We start from the raw sequence: 24,148 nt of genomic DNA, 5'->3' as shown, positions 1-24,148 counted from the left end.
AAAGTTAAATTTCTTTGCATGCCTTTTAATTCTGTCAATTTTGACATATTATAGGAGCAACAGTTTATTCTGAATCGAAATTTTCTTTTTTTTCAAAGGATTTACAAGTTCTCATCAAGCAGTTTCGGACTTGTTTGCATTTCTTCATTTTAAAAAAGAAAAAGGTCATCCTCTTCATCGACTCCATCGACCAGCTTGAATCAGCTCATAATGGACGAGTGGTCAGTTCCTGGATTCCGAAGAATCTGATAAAAGATACAAAGATTATTATCTCCACCCTCGATCAACCAGAGTTTGGAGTCTTCCCAGACATAAAGGTGAAATAATAATTAAATTGTGAAAATTCTATAGTTTAAATATCCAGTAAAATAGTTTATTTGATTTTATTTAAACATATTTTATTGAAACATAATCAATGAGATTGGACACAAGTTATACCAATTTAGATTGTCCTCTTCAACACAAACAGAATGACATATACATACACATGTAAACACGTGATGTACAACCAACAAATGTACAATGCAAAAAGAAGATTGATTGATTGTATGTTGTTTTACGTCCCATTCGAGAATTTTTCACTCATATAGAGACGTGACCATATACCGGTGAAGGGCTTCAAATTTTGAGCTTTACTCGGCACTCAGGGCCATTGAGCAGTGAGGGATCTTTATCGTGCCAACGCTTGTCGTGAAACGGGGTCTCGGTTTTTAAGGTCTCATCCGAAGGACCAGCAAATTTCACTTCGAAGTGCCGAGTGCATGGCGAAGTAACAGTTGCAACCTTTTTTTTATCGACTTAGGTCAGTCGCGGCCGAGATCAAAAAGAAGAAGATTAGTACCGGTAAATAAAAGAGTTATGTCTAAGGAATTTGAAATTTCCATAACTTTTTCTGTATATATTTTAGTCTCATTCTCAAATATTCTGATATATTAAAGTCTTTTATCAGCCTCAGAGATTTTGAGATAAGAAGGGTTGACTGTTTTATCAACAAGCTGAGCAAAAAGCCGGAAATTACTAATATTTCTCAGAACTTTGGGACATACTGGTATTTCTTGGGAACAACTGGAAAATAAAATAGAGCTACTTGTTTTATTATTTTTACGTGTCTTTGTGTATTGACATGAAATGCAACTTACAAGCTATGATATTTTTTAATTAGATCTAGTGAAAATAATTTCTGGCTACGCAGTAATTCATGTCCTTACAAATAATCACCGCAGAGCTTATTCATAGACCTCTTGTGTCGATACTTAAGTTGTATATAGTCAAAACAAATGCCTTAAAAATAAAACTCAAACTTTTCAGTTGATTTTTAATGTAACTGAAATGATCTAAGAAAATTATTAATTTAAAAAAAATGTATAAATGCACACTTGAGAAATTTCAACCCTACTTAAGGTAAAAATTTCTAAAATAGAGTAGAGACTACCGTCAAGAGTGAACAGACACGACATAGAACATACGCGTTTATGGTATGTAGTCCTTAGACAGACTCAAAAATTAAAAGTGTCCTTGTTTAGATTCTGTTTAGTTCAAAACCATTAAAAAGGTAACCCTGTAAGAATATTTTGGACAAGTTTGGAATAGGTATATATTTGAAGCTTCTTCAACAATCTTGCTTCGAATTTTTCCGCAATTTTATTGCCACTGCATAATCAATATATGACCAAATATATATGGGCAGCAAAAAGAGTAGAATGATTTTGAGATCATATCTTTTCAGACATTTACTGCAGAGGAAAATTTTCTTCGCGTCCCCTTGCTGACATCATCAGACCGGGAAGATATCCTGGACCATTTTTTTCAGACAAGTAACCGAACTCTTACTGATGCACAACGCACGTATGTTTTAGAAATGTTTGAGAAGTGTCCGCTCCCTCTGTTCATCAAACTTTCATTCCGGGAGGCAATTGAATGGACATCATTTAGACCTATTGAAGAGTGCCGTCTGCAGGACACTATTCGAGGAAGCATAGATCAGTTATTTCAAAAAATGGAAACAAAACATGGTCGTATATTTGTTTCTAGGGCTCTTGGATACATCACGGCAGGTATGCTTACATGTAATACTTCAAAAGCAATATTTCTAAAATTATTGATAGACTTCACAGGCTCAGTTTGAGAATTAAATGTGATGGTAACGAAGAAGAATTATTCCTTGTGTCTCTTGTCAGGATCGTTAAACAAAAAAAAAATCCGTAGGCAATACAGGATGAAAATACTGGCCTAACAATTTTCAGAAAAGACTTCAGTCAGCAATCGACCTATGAAAGATTTTATTTACAAACAAAACTGAAGTAATTTTATGGACCATAAAATATGCAAAAAGTTCATTTTAAGAAAGATGGTTCAATCTATCATCAACTTATTTGTCAATAATCTGCCTCGTTTTAGAAATTGTTCGTATTTAGAAAATGCGTATCAGATCAACAGGAAGATATAATCTCCATATGCAGGTGATAATGGTATATTGCTACTTAAATAAGGAAAGTTGACTAGAAAAAAAGTTTAAATCATAACGTTTATCATAAAGTGTAGCTGTTGATTTGCGATCAATGTCTTTCTCTTGTAAAATATTAAAATATGATGTAGATTTGACAGAGATTGTGGTGACTTTTCTCGAGTTCAATAGTACCAATCTAATCAAATTGAATAGAAACCAAACTGAGTACTGTTAATTGATAAAACATCGTCGATATATCTAAATGTCCAATTGAAGGCCACAGCAAGAGACTTCTTTTTTCCTGATAAATTCTCCTTCATAAGAGTACGAAAACAGGTCTGCTAATAAAGGGTAGAAATAGTGCCCTTAGGAATTCCGACAGATTGTTGGAGGACCTGGTCTCCAAAAATTATTCCTTCGAAAACCATTATAATTTATCAGCAGAAATTCTTACTTAAGAATTCATTTTCTCTTCTAAGCAAAGCACGGTTTGTCAGAATTTGAATTGGAAGACATCTTATCCTGTGATGATGACGTGTTAAATGACGTGTATCAATTTTGGACTCCACCAATCAGAAGGCTTCCGCCACTCTTGATAGTACGCCTACGCTATGATCTACGTCGGTATCTTGGTATGTTAAAGAGAAACTACTCTCCATATATCAATAAATGACAATAATTTTAACATTTTTTCTTTAATTTCTTTGCTCTTTTTGCAGTTTTCCCATTTTATCTATTTATTAAAAACCAAAGCATAGTTAAATTCTATAATGATTTTGTAGTGAATCGAGGAGATTCAGGAATCCAGATTTTAAGTTGGTACCACCGTCAGTTCTGGGAGGCAGCAGAAAATCGATACACCAAAGATGAATCAACAAGGCTTCAGCTTCACACTGGTCTAGCGGATTATTTCTTAGGAAGATGGGCTGGAAGTAAGTAATGATAGGAATACCCTAATCTAATTAAAATTAGATCTCCCATTCGCTCCCCGATCTTTTATATGTCGCGAGGAATAAAAAAAATCGGGGAGCGAATGGAAGATCTAATTTTAATTAGATTGGGAATACCCAAGTTTGATAATCTTTAATGCTAATAAAATATTTATTATGAAAAGAAAAAATGTTTTCCACACAACGAAGGTGAAAAGATAATGGACTCTGTGCTTTTCATGTTGTAATGTTTCTCTTTAATTGTCTGTAAGGTTTAAGTGTGAATATTTCTTTGCTGAAAAATATAGAGTTTGAAAAGTTTTGGAAATCACAAGATTTCCTTTTTCAGACACTCCCAAACCATTTAATGATAGAAATGGAAAAGCAGAGGAAATTCGATATGTTGCAAGTCAGCCCATACAACTTGGGAATCAAATCAACGAGAGAAAAATGAAAAACCTTCCTTATCATCTAGCAAAATCAAAGAACCTGAAAGATCTGAAGAAACATTGTCTTCTAAACTTCGACTTCCTTATTCACAAACTGCTAAGCCTTCCAACTGAGTAAGATCAAAGTGAACTAAAATAAACTATATTTACAGTATTTAAAAGACAAAAACAATAAATAAATGAAGGGATCAAGGTATAGCACTCGTTAGATTATTTGAGAAAAGTGTTGTAAGAATCTCTAATATAAAAAATATCAATTACAATCGCATTTCAATAATATATATTTCTGTTAAACAATGCAAATTGCACGATGTTTAGTGAAAAAAAAAATGCTAACAATATCGCCTAGAGATAAGGTTAATAAGGGACTATTTCTTCTGGTTAAAAGATATTCAAAAAAATGTTTTAAATCTACAGCTTTGTTTTATTTAATATATTTTCATGTTATTATGTGCTAGGAATGTTGAATAATAGTTTTTATAACTAATTTCGTACGTTTTTTTCAACACACTTTGCCAAAAATTGCAGATATATTGAAATAGTCAAGGTAAAATTAATCTCGCTTTTTAGCCTGAAATTTGCTGAAATTAACCTTTATTTCAAAATTTACATCATTGGCTTCAGCTTTTTATTTTATTTTTTTTAAATTATCCAATACTTTAGATTAAATTAATTTAATCTAAACTAAATTCATAAAAAGCTTGATAGAAAATGGTGTTTTATTTCATGCTTAGATTTTTTAATACCTCAAAATTATATATCTCGTTAGTGCAAAAAGGTCACACAATAAATACAGACATTAATTGGCAATTTTTTTTCAATAATCTATTGTAAATAAACTATTTTACATAAAATAAGATTGCCATGATTACATCCGATAAAATTTGACAGAGGTTAAAGTGATTAAAAGTGCAAAAAATTCAAGTTTACTGGAGCATTGCTCAGTAATATACACACTGACCCCCACTTTTCTTTCCACATTTGATATAAGTAGATATCCAAAATTATATTTCTGAAAAAATCCTTAATATAACCAGAGGCAGTGGAGACATACTTTAAAACAGAAAGTCAGAAACAAAGCTAAAAATGAGAGATGTAAGCATAAACAAACAACTTAATAAAAGAAAAAATGACTAACATTATATAAACATAGCAATAAACAAGGCGATCTTCAATAAGGGGGACAGAGGAAATACTAAACAAAACCAAAAACGTAAACAAACAAGAACCCCCCCCCCCCCCAAAAAAAAATAAATAAAGAAAGGAAAAAAATCTCAAAATTAGGGATGCGACGCTTTTAATATTTAAGTTGTTTTTGTAATTAATGGCAATAACTAATTTATTACTTTTACGTGATTAATGCAAGGCTTAATTAATAAAAAATCTCGATCAAACATGAAAATCTTGAATTATAAGGATTTCTTAACAATTCTATCAAATGCTTCTAAGAAGTTTGTATAAAAATAATAAGATATGAATGGCCTCTGAACAAAGTTTATCAATATTAAGCCTGTTAAATGCTGAACACATTTTCATTGATGGAATTTATTACTACGAAAATGGAAGCTTTGGTTAAACGTTATAAACTCTTTTGCCTGTTTATATACTTATACAGTTAGTGTTTAATCTTGGTTTTACTGAGTTGAATAATAGTACATGATATCATAGAATAATACTAGTTTTCTATTATAGTGAGGTTATTGGGCAAGATACATGTATCAATACTCATGAGTATACTGAAGTTGTAGGATATGATATAAATATATCAAATCTAGTGATCTCAGTTAAACTGAAATTATTAGATATGATTCAAGATATGATATTTCTGATAGATTTATACTTATATAGTACTGACTTAAAATTACACAAAGATTTAACATTAATTTGATGTGATAGAGTAAAAACATAACATCTTATAAACATTTCAAAACTAGCATGATAGGTATATCTGATTCCGTTTTATATGTATATCGTAATTTGTTCAGAGCTTTATTTTATTTACTCGATTTAATGAGTTACAGAGTGATGTCAAAAGACTCATATAAGTATTTTTGGTTACTCTGAGGCAATAAGGTGTGATTTCAAAGTTATGTTTACACAGAGACTTACTTGACGACTTTGCATTGGCTTGTGTCCTGTTCCCATTTGAGAAAGATTTGGAAATGCTATCTCAGGCAATCAATTTGTCGTCTGCTGCTTTATCACATGATCCCCGACAGCTTCCATCACATCTGTTGGACCGACTTGAAAACTCGGAGGTTTGTTATGTACCTTTCGAAAAGTTTACACAAGATACAGTTATTTCATTCCCTCTTTCTATTGTTTAGCGTGATGAACCTGACTGCTCTTAATGAATATTCTTCTGCTTGAAACATTTAAAATACGAATGTTCCAGTTTAAAATTATTTAAATAGAGATTTAAGAAAGCAAAGGCTTTGATAGTATGTCGTAAAATAAAATTAAGTTTTATTCGTACTGATTATTTGGTAAGTGCTGATGTCGTCTATCTGCCTCTCTTACTGTTCGTCTGTATTTTTATGCGTCCGGATCGAAAGATCCCGGGGGTATATTGTTTTTGTCCTGTCTGTCTGTTTGTCTGTTTATCTGTTTGTCTGTCTGTCTGTTGTCAACTTTAACCTTGCCCATAACTTTTTATTGGTTGGAGCTATGACTTTCATATTTCACATGTGTATTCCTTGTGACAAGACCTTTCTTTGGGTACCATCATATTTGACCTTTTGACCTTGACCTTGGCGTTTGACCTACTTTTGCAAAATTTTATGAGACTTTAACCTTGGCCATAACTTCTGAACAGTTGGTGCCTGGGGTTTCAAATCTCGCATGTGTATTCCTTGTGACAAGACCTTCCTTTGGATATCAACTTCTTTGACCCTTTGACCTTGACCTAGGAGTTTGACCTACTTTTGAAAAACTTTAACCCTGGCCATAACTTTTGAACGGTAAGAGCTAGTGCTTTCATACTTCACATATGTAATCCTTGTGACAAGACCTTCCTTTGGATACCAACAACTTTGACCTTGACCTTGATGTTTCACTTACATTTAAAAAACTTTAACCTTCGCCATAACTTTTGAACAGTTGCAGGTAGGGCTTTCAAATTTAACAGTTTTTATCTTTTGGCCTGGATTTTGACTTGCATTTGAGAAACTTTAACTTTCGCCATAAGCTGTCATACGGGGGCATTAGTGTTTCACAAACACATCTTGTTTTCACAATACTTTTCAACAAATTTTTGGTGCCAGTGCTTTTAAAATCCGCTTTATAACTTCCAAAACAGGAGATCATACTTTTTGCTATAGTTAGTATAATTAATTCCTAGTATAAGTAATTCTGTTGAATAGAAATTAAAAATGAATAATCTGTTTAATTATTTAAAAATGGTGTTCATCGTGTTTTGGTTTAATGAGAAGAGAAGACAGTTCAGTCCATGTTCAAAAATATCAATAATTCTTTGTATTGCTTAGGCACTGATAGAAAAAAAAGTATATACATGTAAAATACTTAAAAACACAGCTTTTTTTTTTTTTTTTTTTTTTTTTTTTTTTTTTTTTTACAATTTCAATCTATTTAGAATGAAATATTGTATTTGAGGACTTAGATTTTAATCCGCTAGAGAGGAAGGACTTCAGGGTTCAGTGGCCGCAATGTTATTGTTGACACCGATCCTGTAGAATCGTCCACGTAACGTGAGTGATCGTTCGTGTAACGTGAGAAATCTGGCGAGAATCGGGTTCAGTCGTATGCGGTTTTAATCGTGCTTGATCGTGCAGCAAAGACCTTGCAATTCTCATTTTATCAATATTTATCGGAATATAAATTGTAGAGCAAAACTTTTGCTGGTTTGTTTACTTTTTTTTAATAGAGATAAAAGAAATTAATTCAATCATTTCATAGAATATGGATTATGGATATGAAAAAGGAGAAGGTAACGAACACTGATCGATCTCAAAAAATAAACAAACAATACAAATCCGTAAACAGGGCATAAAACATGGACCCCGCAAATTCCAGGATGGGATCAGATGCCTAGGATGAGTAAGCATTCCCTTTTGACCGGTCACAGCCGCCGTAAGCACAATTTTATAGAGGTAGACAGACAGAGGTAGACAGAATATCCCGTAGTCAAATTATGTATAAAAACATAGGCTTAACAATTGGTATGAAACGCGTCAACCAAAATACGACCCAATGATAGGTTCTATTTGCTAACAAGATCAATATAAACCATTATAATTATAGTAAATCCCATCCTTCCTTAAATTCTGCATCATGAAACCCAATAGACCCGCTTATTTCATCTGATATAATATACGAGGTGGTATCGCTCTCATGTGACGATCATTCTATTTAGGCAGCCGTTATTTTATATTTCTCGCTCCCGTTTATTTGAACAATTGTTTAAAACCTTCTCCACGGAATTTGGATACAAACCAGTAAACCTGCAATTTTAATAAAACCTTCCTCGTAGAACAGTTTTAGGGTTGTTGATAGATATGATAAGAAAATAAACTATGGTTCTTATTTAATAGTGCCATAAAGACTTACTAGCGCTATGCCAGCAAAGCAGATACCCTTACATTGTGTGCTCGCATTCTCTCCTCAAGAAGCCCGGGGGTCAATTGGTCAGAACACTTACTGGACATACATCAGCAGTGACCAGCCTGGATCTACATTTGTATCCATCAGGACAACTTGTAGCACTTAGTGGTAACGATTTTCTTCTACTCCTGAGGGCAATAAAATATATAATACTTGACATTTTGAAAAGGTAATCGATGGAAAAAATCTTTTTATTGAATGTCGTTTCTTTTAGGATTTTTAACTATTAAGTTTGTTTTATCAAAACAAGAGAAAGTAATTAATGATATTTTATATTACATTTATTTAATTTAGTGTTGTTCAGTTTGGATATATAACTACTGAAGAAATAATGAATAAGTTTATAAAGTAAAACCACATGATAATACCAATATACAGTAAAAAGGACCAATTTATGTAAGATTTTGTTACAACATCAATTCCTCAATCACAAATTGAGAGAATATACTTAGGAATACCCATTTTCAGGGAGTTCATCTGACAATATCTTGAAAACTTGGGACGTCCACACAGGAAAAGAAATAAAGTCAAGGTCAACAATGAAGCAGGATTTATACAGTGCAGCTTTTGCAGCAGATGGTCAAATTATTGTGCAGACGTATAAAAAAGCGATTATATCCTGCAGCTCCCATTGGGAATTAAAGTACACGCTTGACATAAAAGACAACGTAGGAGTAACTTTTGTGGGAAAAAATAAAAATACCATTGCTGCCATTGACACAAACGAGCTTATCCTATGGGACGTTATGACTGGGGAGGAAATTAGACGTAGAACAATACCATCTAAAATTGAAGGTCATCTGATGGAACATCTCCGAGGTAGAATTTTTTTAGAGTTAAGGTAGTCCGATCCTCAGGTTCTGAAAGTCAGCCATTGAATAATTGAAAGTGCTCTCAAAAAATGTCTCTGAATTCTCCAAGTAATGTGAGTTTACCCAATCGCTCATTGCTCAAACTCCATCATTAAAGTCAATCATACTATATAGGAAAAATCAAAAAAAAAAAAAAAAAAAAAAATTCAGGAAATGCGAATAAAGACACCTACTATGCATTTTCTAATTGGAAATTGATCATCAAAACGTTTTAGGATAAAAAAAAAACTATAGGTATCCAGGCATTTGAAGAAAATTGCACGATTTTTATATTAATACAGTACTTATTAATAAGTTTTCTTCTGTGTACTTCAATTATTTTATAATGCATAGTTTTTAAAGTGTTTCCTATCATTGCAAAACACCATATATCATTTCTGATTTCATATCATGCTAATAATAATTGGTATCTAAGTCTAAAATAAAGGAAAAGTCGATTTCTTCAATCTGTGTTTTTAACATACCTATATGGGGTAAAAAAAAATCAACGTTTTAAAAGACTGTTTCTAAAACTTCAAAGAACCTTGAATCACATTGAGGAGCATATAATGAAAATTGTTGCACGAAAAGATTTCATATTTAAGCTTCATTTTGAAACATTTTGTATTAAATAATAAATTAAAGAGTTGTCCTTTCTGGCTGAGGATCGGATATCCTTAAAGAAAAGATATTTTAGGGGTTATCGATTCTATTGATCAGGGCATTTTTGAAGAATTTAATAATACCTAGATATTTTTTCCCTTCATTTATGTAAAAACTATCGTCTTCCCTATACTTATAAGTTACTATACGTAAATATATATCTTTTTATTTTTTTCAAAGTAAAGAAAACATTATTTAATATAAGATTTCAACAATACTATCTCCCGAAACAAGAATTGTATTTTCATTAGCATACATTGTAATATTGTTGTTTCACTCATTGATATTTATTACGATTCCGTGAGAATTAATAGCATCTGCATGTGCATGCCAATGGATGGAGAGGAGAGTAGCGGATTAAAAATTCTTGCGCTGCCCAAAAGGACAATAAAATGAGCAGACCTTAAATGTGAACTGCACGAAAATATTTGACTGAGAATTTATCAATTTATATCTGAAGTAAAAGAAAAAACAGTTATTTATTTTTTTATTTCATGACACATGGAATCCCTTTGTCTCTTCATTCCTAGTCGCTGTAGGCTAAGATTATTATAAACTTTCAGCTACACTTATTAAAATGCTTCAATATAAATTTTGATGACGATTTCTACACACATACAATTTCCAAAACGTTAAGTTTAATCAATTTTAGGTCTGGTGTTCATCTAAAATGATCTGATATGCCAGGGAAAAAATATCAGAAATAATGCAATTAACTTGTTTTGGGACGTATGTAGCAACCGTTAATGATAAAACGCCGCTTAATGATATAAATATCATTAAGCGTTGCAATTGCAACACTTAATGCCATGAATTGTTGCATTCATAGTTAACATTCTCAACTGCTAGTGCTAAATCGACGCTTGATGATAGATTTATATCAAGAAGCGTCACAAATACAGAACAGCTCAAACGCTTAATGAAACAAGCAAAATATCTACATGATCGAAAGCTAATGATACAAACTACATGTAATGTATCATTAAGCGTAGCATTTGCACCCTTTAATGATTAAAAATTAAAAATTGTTGCTTATCTTTAAGAGAAACACATATCAACCTTGCCTTCCATCCATCTAACAATAGTATAATGAAACCTGTCCAACCTGATATGCACTGGGAGACAAAATTTGTGTCGGAATAGACAAGCTGTTTGAATACACAGTGTAAAGAAAATAAAAAAACCGCAGTAAAACAAAAATTAAATAAGGAGCGGAATTCACAATAAATCGGATTAGAAGCTTTCATTGAGCCTAAATTTGTTCTGGTCATCATTCGATGTCAAAGGACAAGGTATGGTAGGACCAGTTTTGGCACCTGGTTTAAGATGTCTCTAAGAATGATGCAACAGTTCATTTTTAAAAACATGTTGTCAAACCAAAATGACAATGATACAAAATGAGAATTAATTCTAGGTTATGGGATTCCTAAAGGTCACAAGAAAATCACAAAATATTACAATGTCCAAATTTTCTCCTTCTTACGTAAATTTTCATCAATTTTACAGCAATTTGTTAAAGAAAATACATAGCACAAACTTGCCTTTTTATCTTTTGGATCCCCATGTACGCTTTGAATCAAAATAAGCACTGGTTTTGAAACAAGCAAAATTTAAAATTCTTTACTGCTACTATCTCAATTTTAACTGTTTCCATTTTTATATCAAATAAGGGGCTAAATTCTGTTGTTACCATACCTTGGCCTTTGGAGAGGGAATTGGGAGGGACCCGACTGAATTTCAACGACCTGGAGAAACCTATGATATTTTTATCATTAAGTGACGTTTTATCATTTAGCGGTTGCTACAGACGTATTAAAAGGTGAACACATCACATACTGAAATCCCATTTAATGCTTTCATGTTAAAATCAAAATCTGAGTCATTTAACTGCCCCTCCCCTCCCCCAACCGACAGGGTGGCATAAGGTTGGTATGTAGACAAAAAAGTCAGCTTCGATTATCAATTTCATTTCAATCATTTTTATATTATGTAGGTACAGTTTTGTGTGAGTGATAGCATCTGGAATCTGATTGTTGCTATACTAGGGATAAAAAGATTAACACAGATAAAATAGACTTTTTTCATGAACACCAGATCTAAAATTTATAAAGTCATTATCAATCAATAAAATAATTAACATTAGATTTGTTAAAACCATACCTTTTTAAATGAGGACCTCAACAATGGATCAAAACTACATGTTTATTACTAGATATATTCCTAAATGTAAATGTAATCACGGAAATTAATTGAAAGTTGATTTTACTATTATAGAATGCTTTTCTTCCTTCAGGATCAGAAAATTATTTGGCTTTTACCAGCAATCTGATGGAAAAACTAAGTGTTTATAACATTAAAGATGATTCCTTCTCCCCTGCTGTCGACATGGGGGAGGATAAAGACATAAATACAATGGCCATATCTTCTGATGAGACCCAGATTGTGACCGGAAGAGGAATAAATGAATTGGCAATTTTCGAAATTTCCACACTTCAACTTTTGCGTACAAGTAAAGGTAAGGTGTGTTATATTAATGCAAAAGGGGACATAGTATTTTTATTAGTAGGATGTTATAATTGGGCATTTCAACCTTCTTGTTTTATATACTCATAGTTTCCACAAAAAATTAAAGAAAAAAAATTACACAAAGGTCATACCCAATGGACTTACCAATTTATACTATTTCATGATTATCTCGCTTGGAAAAGAGGCACATGTGCAGTCCATGATTTGAAAGAACTTGTTTTCAACTCATGAATTTTTAGATTTAAAACTGGTTCTGTGATTCTGAAAAAAAATGAAGGTATGAATTAAAGGAATAAAGGAATATAATGTTTTGTAGTAATGTGCATTTACTTATTTATTATTTCTGTACCAAAATGAAAATGTCACCAGTAGTATTTTTTGAGACCTTATACTGATGAAGTGTTTGGAGAAGAACATAAAACATGTTAATGCAGTAGATATCATATATACATGTTAATATCGAGTTACAAAGTGCCCTCTAATTGTAGTGTTAAGACAAATTTTATAAATGATGTGACATCGATGCTCTATCAAAATTGAAAAAAAAAATGAATAGCAGTATAGCAGCTTAAAATGTTCACTGTCTATCTATGTTTTACAGCGTTCGAAGATTATGGTTTATTGAATTCCATGTACTGGCATGATGACACCATTCTGACCTGTGACAATTCATTCGTGCTTATATCAGACAAATCGGGAAGTGATGTATCATCGCATTTCCATCATACAGTTTCTCTAGAGGACGTGAAGACATGTGATATGAAGATATTTGTCACCATGACGGCCGATAACATAATCAGAGTATGGGATTTAGAGAAGAAGGACGTGCAGATCAAACTCCCAGAACAAGCAAATAAGCTTAAGTATTGTTGAAATGTTCTTTTTAAATGTTTGGCTATGTAAATAATGGATTCAATGTTTTTAAGATTCAGTTAGCCTCGAAATATCAATATATTGTACGTTTACATTACCACCACTTTAGAGACAAAACTTCAATTAATGAAGTTTATTATGGTTTATTCTAGTAATTTCATGAAAAAAGTGTAAGTAGAACGTTCTCATACATATATAAAAGATTTGCAAAGTACCTTTTATATTTCTTTAATTTGTAAAACACTTTTTTCAGCCATATTATTCCAATGAAGAATACGCGCTACACAGTCGTACATCGCAATATTAAGGATGGACCAAGCCTTCTGGAAATTTATGACATTCAAAAACACAAGGTCGTAAAATCTTTTACCCTGGTAAGTAGCATGGTAGCTATTTTTTGTGCGCATGCTTGTACTTACTAAGTGTAAAAGTCCCCGGATGTATTGCTCAATTATTTTATACTGTCTCTCAGGACTGCTCAATTAGAGAAATGATTCTGCTGGATGACAGTACTCTCTTGCTGGTCAACTCAAATCATAAGATCATAAAGATTTCCCTTGACCTAGAATCAGTTTCTACTGCATTTGAAGGAGTAATTCCTGCAGGGATTATGGACTTGCGCCTTTTTAATGGTGGCAAAGGTAAGGAAAACGTGTACATATGTATACTTTAAAATGATTTATATTCACTCTTGTTTGTTTGGCCAAAAGTCCTCAATCACTACTCAGTTTCTTTTGAATTTTCTCATACCTGTTTTGTTACTTATACAAGAGGTATTCTGATATTTCAGTTATAGAATGAGTCTTATCAGTTTTAATTTCCACCATTTAATATATGAGCACACATGAGTATAACACTAATTATAATAAGTATTATATGAGTATAATACACCTAACTGAAAGTAAACCAGTAACGGTACAGTATATGAGAGGAAACAGAGTTATAAATGAAATATATGGAGATAACGAACAGTATTCAAGCTCAAAAGTCCATTATACATTTATAAATAAATTGTATTTTTGACATTTAATTGATGTGAACGATATAAACATTTTGCTAAATAAGTTTTTGTGAATTTTGTTTAATAAACCTTCCGCTTAAGTATAAATATTAGTTTTGCATATACATGAATGAGGAAACATATTTATCAACTGCTATATAATACATAAATCGTGTATGGTATTTTATGATGGCTTAAAAACATTAATTTTCTTAAATTTCTTTGCTTGCAAACGAAAAATGCTTTAATTTGGTTGTACTATAATCTACGATAAACAGAACCGGAAACATTTTATTTTATAGCACTATATTGGGGATGTATAGATCTGAATTAGTTATCGTGAACTGATCGATATTGACTATTTGAATGTAGATATGCTTAGTCGAGTATAAACATGGATACGACAAGCTCTGGGATAATATCGTAAATCTGGTTTGAAAGTCTCCATTCACTATGAAAATTTAAGTAAAATATTGAATTTCCTGAATAACAAAATACAAAACTGAAGAAAGAAAATATTAGAAAAAACGTAGGAATTTACTTCCATAGATGTCCGCTTTCACCGTGTCATTCAGAATGTTTGCTTTATTTCAGAAGAATTACCATGACTTTTTGTTTTTTTAGAACTCGTAGTACAAACTCGAGGAAGGAAAAATTTGAAATGCTATGATGTAAAATCTGGAAAAGTTACAAAAATCATCCCTTGTTCAACTGAAGAAAACCCATGCCTTATTGATATTATAGAGGTATAAAAATCCTTAATCTGGTTTAATTTTAATTTTCCTACCTTGTGTTGTATTTTATGATAAACCATTCTTTATAATAATCTCAGCAGAGTCAAGTGAAAAATCATTTTAAATATATATATATATATATATATATATATATATATATATATATATATATATATATATATATATATATATATATATATATAATGACCATCTTATTGTACCTAGGACTTAACAAGCATGATAAAAAAATTACAAAATAAGTAATATAGTGGACTGTGTTTGAATTTTTCAGACTTCCCGAGATGATCATATCATAACTTGTGTAACAGAAGATGAGAGATTTCTTATTTGTGATGCAGAAAAGAAAAAGGTGATAAAAACAATAACCAAACAAGACCTTGGACCGCACGCTAGTGAAACTGGTCTAGATGTTGCAGTTTCTAGTCGCGGAAACTACGTCATTGGATCACTGCAGTATAAAAGAAAAGAGATGCTTACTACACCATTTGTCTGGAAAAAAGAAGATGGTAAATTCAAAAGTTTCCTCCAACAATTATTTTCTTTTATCTATAATAATTTATAAGTAAAAGGAATGATATCTTTTTTCTAAATTTTGCTTGCAATATTTTTTGCCTGCTAAAAACTTAAAATCAGCATGTTTAAAATTGAAATAACAAGGAAATTTAGAGAACTGGGATCTTATTAATTAGTAAGAGTGCAATGATCTATGGCGTATTGTAACCCATGTCGGGTATTTATGCTAAAAAATTATGTATTTTTTAACTAAGATGTTTAAGTGCAAAAGACCAAAATCAAAAAAATTTGAAGGTCAACCTTCCAGGTCTTGGTCATGTAGTTAAACATTTTAGAACATTCGGAAAGGTTATGCATATGTGAAAAAAAAATAAAAGCTCTTTTCTCTCTCATTGAAAAGTTTATTAATTTTTTTTATTTATGAGTTTAAACATTATATACTGTAGCAGCTAGCATAGTTTCACCAAAATACTTGTGGATACAAGCATAAAATTGGGTTTCAATGTAAATCAGATAATACTGTTTCCAAATCATCGTTGATCATCGTAATTTCCCCCATTTTCAAGATGGCTGCCGTTGAATAAAATGGTGACATTTCTATATTACTTGGCCTCATATACGATCGACTTACTGTTATGTTAACCATCTTTGGGGCGTTTGTGATGTATTGTGGCAAAACTATGCTTTAAATTTGTACATGATATCTTAATCAGTTTGCTTTAAACTAAAAGCAAATAGCTTACCTTTAACGGAATTCAATTCCGCAATGTTTCTTCATCTAATTGTTAATCAATAAAGTGTGATTACATGCATTACAATAGTGGGAAGGAATTCCAAAGCGCATATCAAAATATGAATGCGTGATAAGAATGCAAGATTGGTCAACGAAAGTAGAGAGAAAATAATGGGAAGACATGGCGCATCTGGGGACATGAAAGCAACTTGTTTGGAGAACTTCAGGCTAAAATTTGAGAAACGAAACACACTTTGTAATCAAAAGCTCCACGTTAACACACAAAATATCTATTAACAACATTGGTAGTCACCAGATGGGTTTTCGAAAAACCAGATTATGATAAGTTCGATTCAAATGCTCAGACAACAGTTGTAAAAGTGTAAAACGAAGACATAAACTCAAACCACCATCTTCTCATTGGTATATTGTACAAAAGATTGTTAAAACTGAAAAAAAAAGACGAAAGAGAAGACCGAGCATTGAGTGTTGAGAATGGAAATTTAAGTTTGTAAATATCACAGAAGACCACGGAAAATGAATAGGATACAGACAAATCCTAGTGAGTGGAAGAAATTACTGAATGGAAACTACATGTACCACAGAAGAAAGATGATAATCTTTGCAGAAATAAAGAGGCACTGCTATGTGTTGCAAGCAAGTTTCTAAACAGTTTCATCTAGGATAGAAGAAAAAAGCCAACAGGCAAAGTATTGATAAGCGAACAAGCCTGATTTATATCGATCACTAAGTACTAGTAATATTATAGAGCAATAAGTATAATGGCAATCATCACTTTTGATACAAGTGCAAGAGGAATTCAGTGGTCCTTTGTTAGAAGATTTATACACAATCAAAATATTGCAGACAACCTTGCACTTCTACATTTTACTGTAAGACATGAGAGACGAGACAAACAGATGAAACAAAAACTTAAGATCTATGCCAAGAAAATGAAGGGTCATGCCAGAAATGGAAGAACTATAACAGTTGAAGACAAAGATGAAGAGGAAGTCAATAAAGAAGTCAAAACAGGGGTACTGACGAAAATATTTAAGCCAGAAAAGGCAATGCAGGCTTTTGTAAAGCTACGGCCAGCATAGAAGTCAACATCATTATCACAGAACACCAAAATTTGAATATTCAAAACTATCGTGATACAAGTCATTTCTATTGTGTAGACACCCAGAGATTACATGTTACTAAGAGCCTATGGAAGAAAACCTTCGTATACCATGAACAAGTACCTACGATACATATGCAGAATTTGGTGGCCTAGGACCAAAAATATAATGAAACCAACCAAGATCCAGCAGTGAAACAGCTTAAAAGAAGAACATGGCAAGGGATAGTTCACACTCTAAAAACATGTCAATAATAACATTTCAAAAAATAAAAAAAATGAATCCCCAGGGTCACCAAAAAAGAGGTCGTCCATGAAATAGCTGTAGAACAAGGATGAAAAAATACTTAAGATTAAATGTGAACAAATTGGAACGAGGTAAGGAAAACAGCTAAAAAGAGGATCGGATAGAGGAAAGCAGCCCTATGTTCCACAAGGAACAAATTCCATTAAGTCATGTACGACAGGTCCAGCAGGACTATTAATAAATATCGCTCGTCATGGTATCTTTTCCCCTAATTAGCGGCATTTCTCTCAAGAGCTGTTCTTTTTGAGAATAATATACAAATCTGTGTACTTGTTTGAGTAAGGTAACAATTACCTTTTGAGTACTGCAAAACGACAGTAACCTGTACTTTAGCGCACGCTCATTGCACATATATGTGACGTCTCTGACCGTATGATTGACCGAATTCTGATTAAATATTTCAAATATTTTTAAAGTAAGGCAAATAACATTTGAAAATACCTGATATATAATATAAAAACTAAAACCATTTGATAAATTTTAGCGGCCATTTTAAAAATGGCCGAAACATGAATGGCCAACGATATTTCCTATTTAGGCACTCAACAAGGAACCTTCGTGTCAAGTCTTGTCTCACTTCGTGATTTTTTTTCTTCAAATATCCGCTCCCTAATAGTGCATTTTGAAGGTTCGTCATAGCTATAATAATGCTGAATTGAAATGTGAAAGCCCCATCTTCTCTCATTCAAAAGTTTTGACAAAATTTAATTTCTTTGTGACAGAGAAACGAACGGACAGAGAAATAAGATTTAACGTTTACGCTTTCTTGAAAGCGGCGGATTAAAATGTTGGAATTCAAAACACACACAAATACAATATAACCATATTTTACAGATGAATTCACGATACTCTTTGATGAGAAAGAATTCAAAGCATACACAGATCAGGGTAAAGATTTGAATGGTCTTGACATGAATAACTTGGTGTTCGTCAAAGATGAACTCTTAGCAGTAGGATACCAAGACGGTGTGATAAGACTGTGGGATGTGGCACAAGGCAAGTGACAGCTGAACAGAAACTGTCATTTCTGTACATGTATTATAAAAAACATATCTAAGATTTGGAATGAACATTGATCATGGATAATCTGAGATTATCATGAATCATCAATATTGACATTTATCGATCATTAAAAAAAAAAGACAGATTGTCTTTATATAAATCAAAAGTTAGTTTTTTAAATGTTTCCCTTATCGTTGCATTGAAGGCATTTGAGACACATTTTAAATAACCATTTCTATTCAGGAACTGTTCATATGAAGTTAAGTGGGCACACAGACATAGTGGACATTTATGGAAACCCCTATGGACCGTACATGATGTCATACTGTGACATGGAAGAAACTAATCTGATGAGAATATGGGATATCAACAGCTGGGAATGTCTGGCAAGCTACAGACCTGAAGCCTTTGTACGTTCTTTTAAAGCAAATCTTCGTTTATGCAATAAAAGCTTGGGATACGTATTCTTGAACTATAATAATCGATTATATCTGCTAGATTGATGGTAAAAATAATTATGCAAAAGTTTAAACATTAGTAAAATAATAGAATTTTCATTTTTAATTGTGAATTATGCTATTTTCAGTTAATACATGCTACATAACAGCAAATTTCATCATCCCTCCTTGAAAAATATGTAGGTTCCAATATGTTTTTAATAAAAATTGTTCAATTCTTTGTTTAAGCACATATAGAATGTGATGTATTCTTAAAATCAAGATCGATACAATACCTACAGTTTGATACTTATAATACTTAAATTAATTAAATAGGCGACAATAAATATACGTTCTGGATATATCGGATATATTTCTTCAACAAAGAGAATCCATTATATAAACGGGAATTGGATTCTTTGTGTTTCTAAGGAAAAAAAAGAGTGAATTCTCTCTTAAGGTAGTAATATTCTTAAAAATTTTGTGAGCCAAAAAATCTGAATTCAGCTTAAAATCTTCAAATATTTCGGGTCTGGCATTTTGTCACACAGAATGAAATTACAAAATATCTTTAGAGAAAAGAAATGTACAGACATTAAAATATCGGTAAATACAATGTATTTTCATAAATATCTAGAAGGTTCTTTATCAACAACAAATGGCCAACAAAATACTTGAAATTCAGCAAAATTCAACCATATCACTTTGACAATTTGTTAAGAAAAAAAAGAACTTTTTTTTTATATAAATGTAGTTCCGTCGAATGGCGCCTGTAAGCGATGGGAGAAGCTTTCTTGCTGAATTGGACAACAATATTGTGCACTTCACTCTGAATGATTTCGATAAAAAAGAACTTGAGAAACAGGAATTGAAGATCCAAAGCGATGGTTTGAAATTTGATTTTGTTTGACTAATTAATATTTTTTTAAGATATGAATTTTGCAAATAATGTTCTCTGATGTTGTTTCTCATATATTACAATTTGAAACCTGTTTGTAGATACTGACTTTAAATTACAAGTGTTGGGTGAAAATGACAAAATAATATCTCCTGATGACCCAGATCAAGAGGATGAAGAACCTGACGATGTCGACGACGATGATATTGAAGACGACGATGATGATAATAATGATGAATCCAAAGATGACTAAACAATACATACAAAATGTACATGTAGTAATAATGTTAATAATAATGTTGTATGATAGTTACTATCTAATAAATTACATTAACGTTGATAATTGTAGAAAAAAACTCTTAAATTTACTTTTTGCATGGGGGCACTCTATAAAAGCACTATAATATTGCAAGAAGGATAAACGTCATAACTGATGCAGGAATTTTCTTTAAAGATCGACGACATCGACAAAGACGTTTATGAATAATGGAAAATTCTCAGTAAAAGGATCAGTGCACTTAAGCTATGAGAGTTGGATCCCGGTGCTTTGCTAATAATAAATTTCCGAAATTTATAAACTTTTTGAAACAGAATTATTAAACAATATCTTAAAAGCAGGGTTTGATATATTATATCACATAAAAATATTAAATAATGCCGAGCGACACTGGTTTTTGCGACAGGGGTCTAGCAGTTTTGTCACATTTCTATTGTTATTCATATGCATACCAGTTTTCAAAGACTTTGTTTACATCGAGCCGCAACTTGTCCATTCTTCTCATTTGCACAGAATGTGTATTTTGATTTAAACTTATACATATCCAAAGAGCAATGTTGGACAATTTGCGGCTCATATGTAATTTTTTTTTAAAAATTCTCCAAACTACGGACGGGTTAGCTACTAAATTAACAGGTCACCGAGTGTCAACCTATTTTGACCTGTTTGATATTATAATCACTTTACTCAAGTGACATTCCACTGTTCGATATGCTTTCATTGTGTCTATCAATGGACTTCAGGGCTGTACACACGGATATGTATTTAAGTACAAAATCTGACTATGTATAGACTTTTAATACGGAGAATCCAATTTTTTTTTCGAATATTATAAAATTGTATTAAGAATAGGACAATGCTCTATTTCTTAAGACAAGTCTTAACTTACCTTTCATTTTTAAAACAATCAAAAGTACTCACATTGTGGTCATCCTATTTTTATCATAACAAAAAAAAAAAAGCACGTGGTAAATAATGGTCGACTTTAGCAGTAAAAATATCGAAAAACTCGTTGTTTTATGGGAAGAAGATCAAAAGGAATACCTACATGTAATTGTAAAAGTTGCTCAAATGCAGCGTTATCTATTCTAAAAAAGTTTTTATAACTACTGGGGTCTTCCCTTTGCACCTCATCTAGCGATGCATACATATACGAGTGTTCCGCCGCTGTTTCCATTACGATGGTTTTTTTTTTCAGTTTTAATGCGATGCATAATACGATAACAGATACTGCTAACAGAACCTCGTTTTCCATTATTGAGAGAGAGATAGAGAGAGAGAGAGAGGGAGAAATATTGCGAGGGAAACACGTAGAAATCCCTAAAGTCTATTAACAATCTAATAAACTGTGTAAACGTGTGTACAGGAAAGTATTACAATACAAATATAATACTTGTATTATACAGGAACTACAAATCTCACCGTTTATACCGGCCTGAACAACTTCAAAATAATGAAGAATTTTGCGAAAATTTTATTAGGGTCTTAAAGTTTACCTTGTCTTCTTTCACTAAATTGTGTTTTTTCGTTTGGTATTTTGAAGGAAATTCTGGTATTGCCAGTGCAAATCAAGTGCACGATTAGTATGTAGCTGTGTTAGCTCATGTCGCCTCTGTATTATGGTCTACAGACACATCCCTAAACACTAGTATCACACCTGACAATATTTGGATTGCCGAAATGAAAGAGATATTGAAGATATAAGCGAGTGATTATCGATATAGTAACGTTGTAGAATTTTTGTTGACCATGTTTATACTTGTTCCGTCAATAAATTTATGTTAATTTAAATTACAGATAGTTTGTATTTCTTGGAGTTTTCATGTTAACCTAGCGACTCAAATCTGAAGTTAAAATTTTATATTTCATTTCCGAAAGTTATTTATCTATACAGGCATATAATAAAATATGTATCACCGTGAGTACTACATACATGTATAATTTGTTTCACTACACGTTTGTATAACTCTACGTACTTCATGTACAGTGAATTACGATTAAATGTAGTATGACATCGAAGCCATGTACATGTGAATTTTTCTTAAAACATACATTCATTCTTTGAATTGAAAAGCATTCAGCATATAAAACGAAAAATGATAAAGCTAAAGAAAAAAGAGGAGGTATTTTTATCATGTACGAAAACTTAAGATTGATCTAATTCGGTGATCTAGGCATCAAACATATGGTTACGAATCATGAAAATGATCAATATGTATGGCCCTGAATCATTTATTATTTGTGTGAATCATGAAACTACACAATCTTTATCTCCTCCATTTAAATTAATATTGTAGAATCAATCTGGAAATAATGTGCAAATGTTTACATTCCACTTCCATGCGATTTAAATATCTCTGCCCATTTGCGGGTACCTTAAATTCGAAAGTGGTCCAGTTCAAATTTCCGGAATTTAAGGCTTATACATGTTCTTTTCAATGACGTTGTGTGGAATTATAGCAATATGTTTAACAAAAAATTCGAAGTATAAATATCAAACGCATATGTATGCACAATAATCATAGATTAATTTAGCAATATAGTCTAATTTAAGGCTTAAAATGGGTGGCCGAAAAGGCTCCAAATGACACTCTAAAGTGCACTCATACTTTATTATCTATATTATCATGTCAAAATTACCGAAATATTACATTTTTTCATGGGTTCAAATTGTTGTGGTTTGAAGAAAATTATTAATTTAAGAGGACTTGATTTTGGGGTTAAGAAGTGCTGAGTTGTCATAATTGAAATTATATTTAGAAAAGGACTTGACTTTGTGAGTCTCTTCCTACCACGAAAACAACGAAAATTTACACCCTAACAAAAATTATTGAATTTAAAAGTTAATAATGGGTGCTGATTTCCATAACTTTTAGAATTTTGTGAATTAGTAATGCATTTCCAAGTAAGTTTCAGATAAAACTCTCAATTTATTTTTAATTTAATATTTAAAGGCATTTTCAGTCGCATATTGAAGTATTATTTTCCAATCGAGAAATATTTTTGTGCATATTTAACGATCTTTTTCTGTTAGTTCTGTAACTTCAGATATGTATCAATGTTTCGTAGCATATCAAAGTGCCCCGATAGTAAAAAGTCAAATTTTCAGATTAATTCGATGTAAAATATCGTTGTCATAGTAAAAAAAAATATATATAAAAGAAATAGTTAGTATGAACTTTATAGGAATCGATAGGTATTCTAAAGTAAACTAGTTTATGTTATGAAAGACATGTGGTACACGGTTCTAAATTCCTTATATTTTCAATAATATATCCAATTTTTATAGTGAAGCCAGTGATTAATGAAAAGGCTAACTTTTGATTTGTTTAAGTTTTCTTATCTATATTTTCTTCTTAATGAAAACATTATACATAATATATTTCTATATATAATAATGCAATATTTTATTCTTCCAAAAGTCAAGAAATCCAAACATATAAACTTATGGACAAATTCTAGCAGGAGAAAAGTAAGGACGTGCGTGCGTTTTGTCCTTTGAAACCTTTTATTGCCTGAATATATTCCCTATATAAGTGGTTCTCTCATTTTTCTATTGCATAAATCCATAAGTCGTTATGCAGTAAGAACTATAAGTTGTTAACAAAGTCATAATTTAAATTTTAATTAACTTAACGGGCTTTTTCCTATGAGATATGAGATTGATTATTCAATTTTCAGAATAACAATGTCCGGCTACGAAGAAGGAATGCACTTTTTGCCAATTATTTCGAAAGAAACGCAGT

The 24,148-nt window shown here is 31.8% G+C and overlaps 1 protein-coding gene across 1 annotated transcript in view; it reads left to right on the top strand.

Annotated features, from left to right (window-relative positions):
* Window positions 1-20,378, top strand: part of LOC133194269 (NACHT domain- and WD repeat-containing protein 1-like) — a 30,174-nt gene extending 9,796 nt beyond the window's left edge. Inside the window, 18 exon segments of the mRNA XM_061330259.1 lie at window positions 99-317; window positions 1,727-2,054; window positions 2,926-3,078; window positions 3,229-3,378; window positions 3,725-3,938; window positions 5,926-6,082; window positions 8,375-8,552; window positions 8,913-9,263; window positions 12,252-12,473; window positions 13,086-13,347; window positions 13,611-13,731; window positions 13,830-13,998; window positions 14,982-15,103; window positions 15,384-15,618; window positions 18,623-18,784; window positions 19,034-19,200; window positions 19,982-20,114; window positions 20,227-20,378. Of these exon segments, the coding sequence (XP_061186243.1) occupies window positions 99-317; window positions 1,727-2,054; window positions 2,926-3,078; window positions 3,229-3,378; window positions 3,725-3,938; window positions 5,926-6,082; window positions 8,375-8,552; window positions 8,913-9,263; window positions 12,252-12,473; window positions 13,086-13,347; window positions 13,611-13,731; window positions 13,830-13,998; window positions 14,982-15,103; window positions 15,384-15,618; window positions 18,623-18,784; window positions 19,034-19,200; window positions 19,982-20,114; window positions 20,227-20,378 (3,495 nt within the window).
* Window positions 20,379-24,148: the final 3,770 nt, after the last annotated feature.

This window comes from Saccostrea echinata, unplaced genomic scaffold, assembly GCF_033153115.1.
Source record: "Saccostrea echinata isolate AGI-Se365-2 ecotype Australia unplaced genomic scaffold, CSIRO_AGI_Sech_v1 ptg000029l, whole genome shotgun sequence".
Taxonomy (NCBI): Eukaryota; Metazoa; Mollusca; class Bivalvia; order Ostreida; family Ostreidae; genus Saccostrea; species Saccostrea echinata.
The sequence above is the reverse complement of the archived record's forward strand: the minus strand, read 5'-3'. Positions and strand labels throughout refer to the sequence as shown.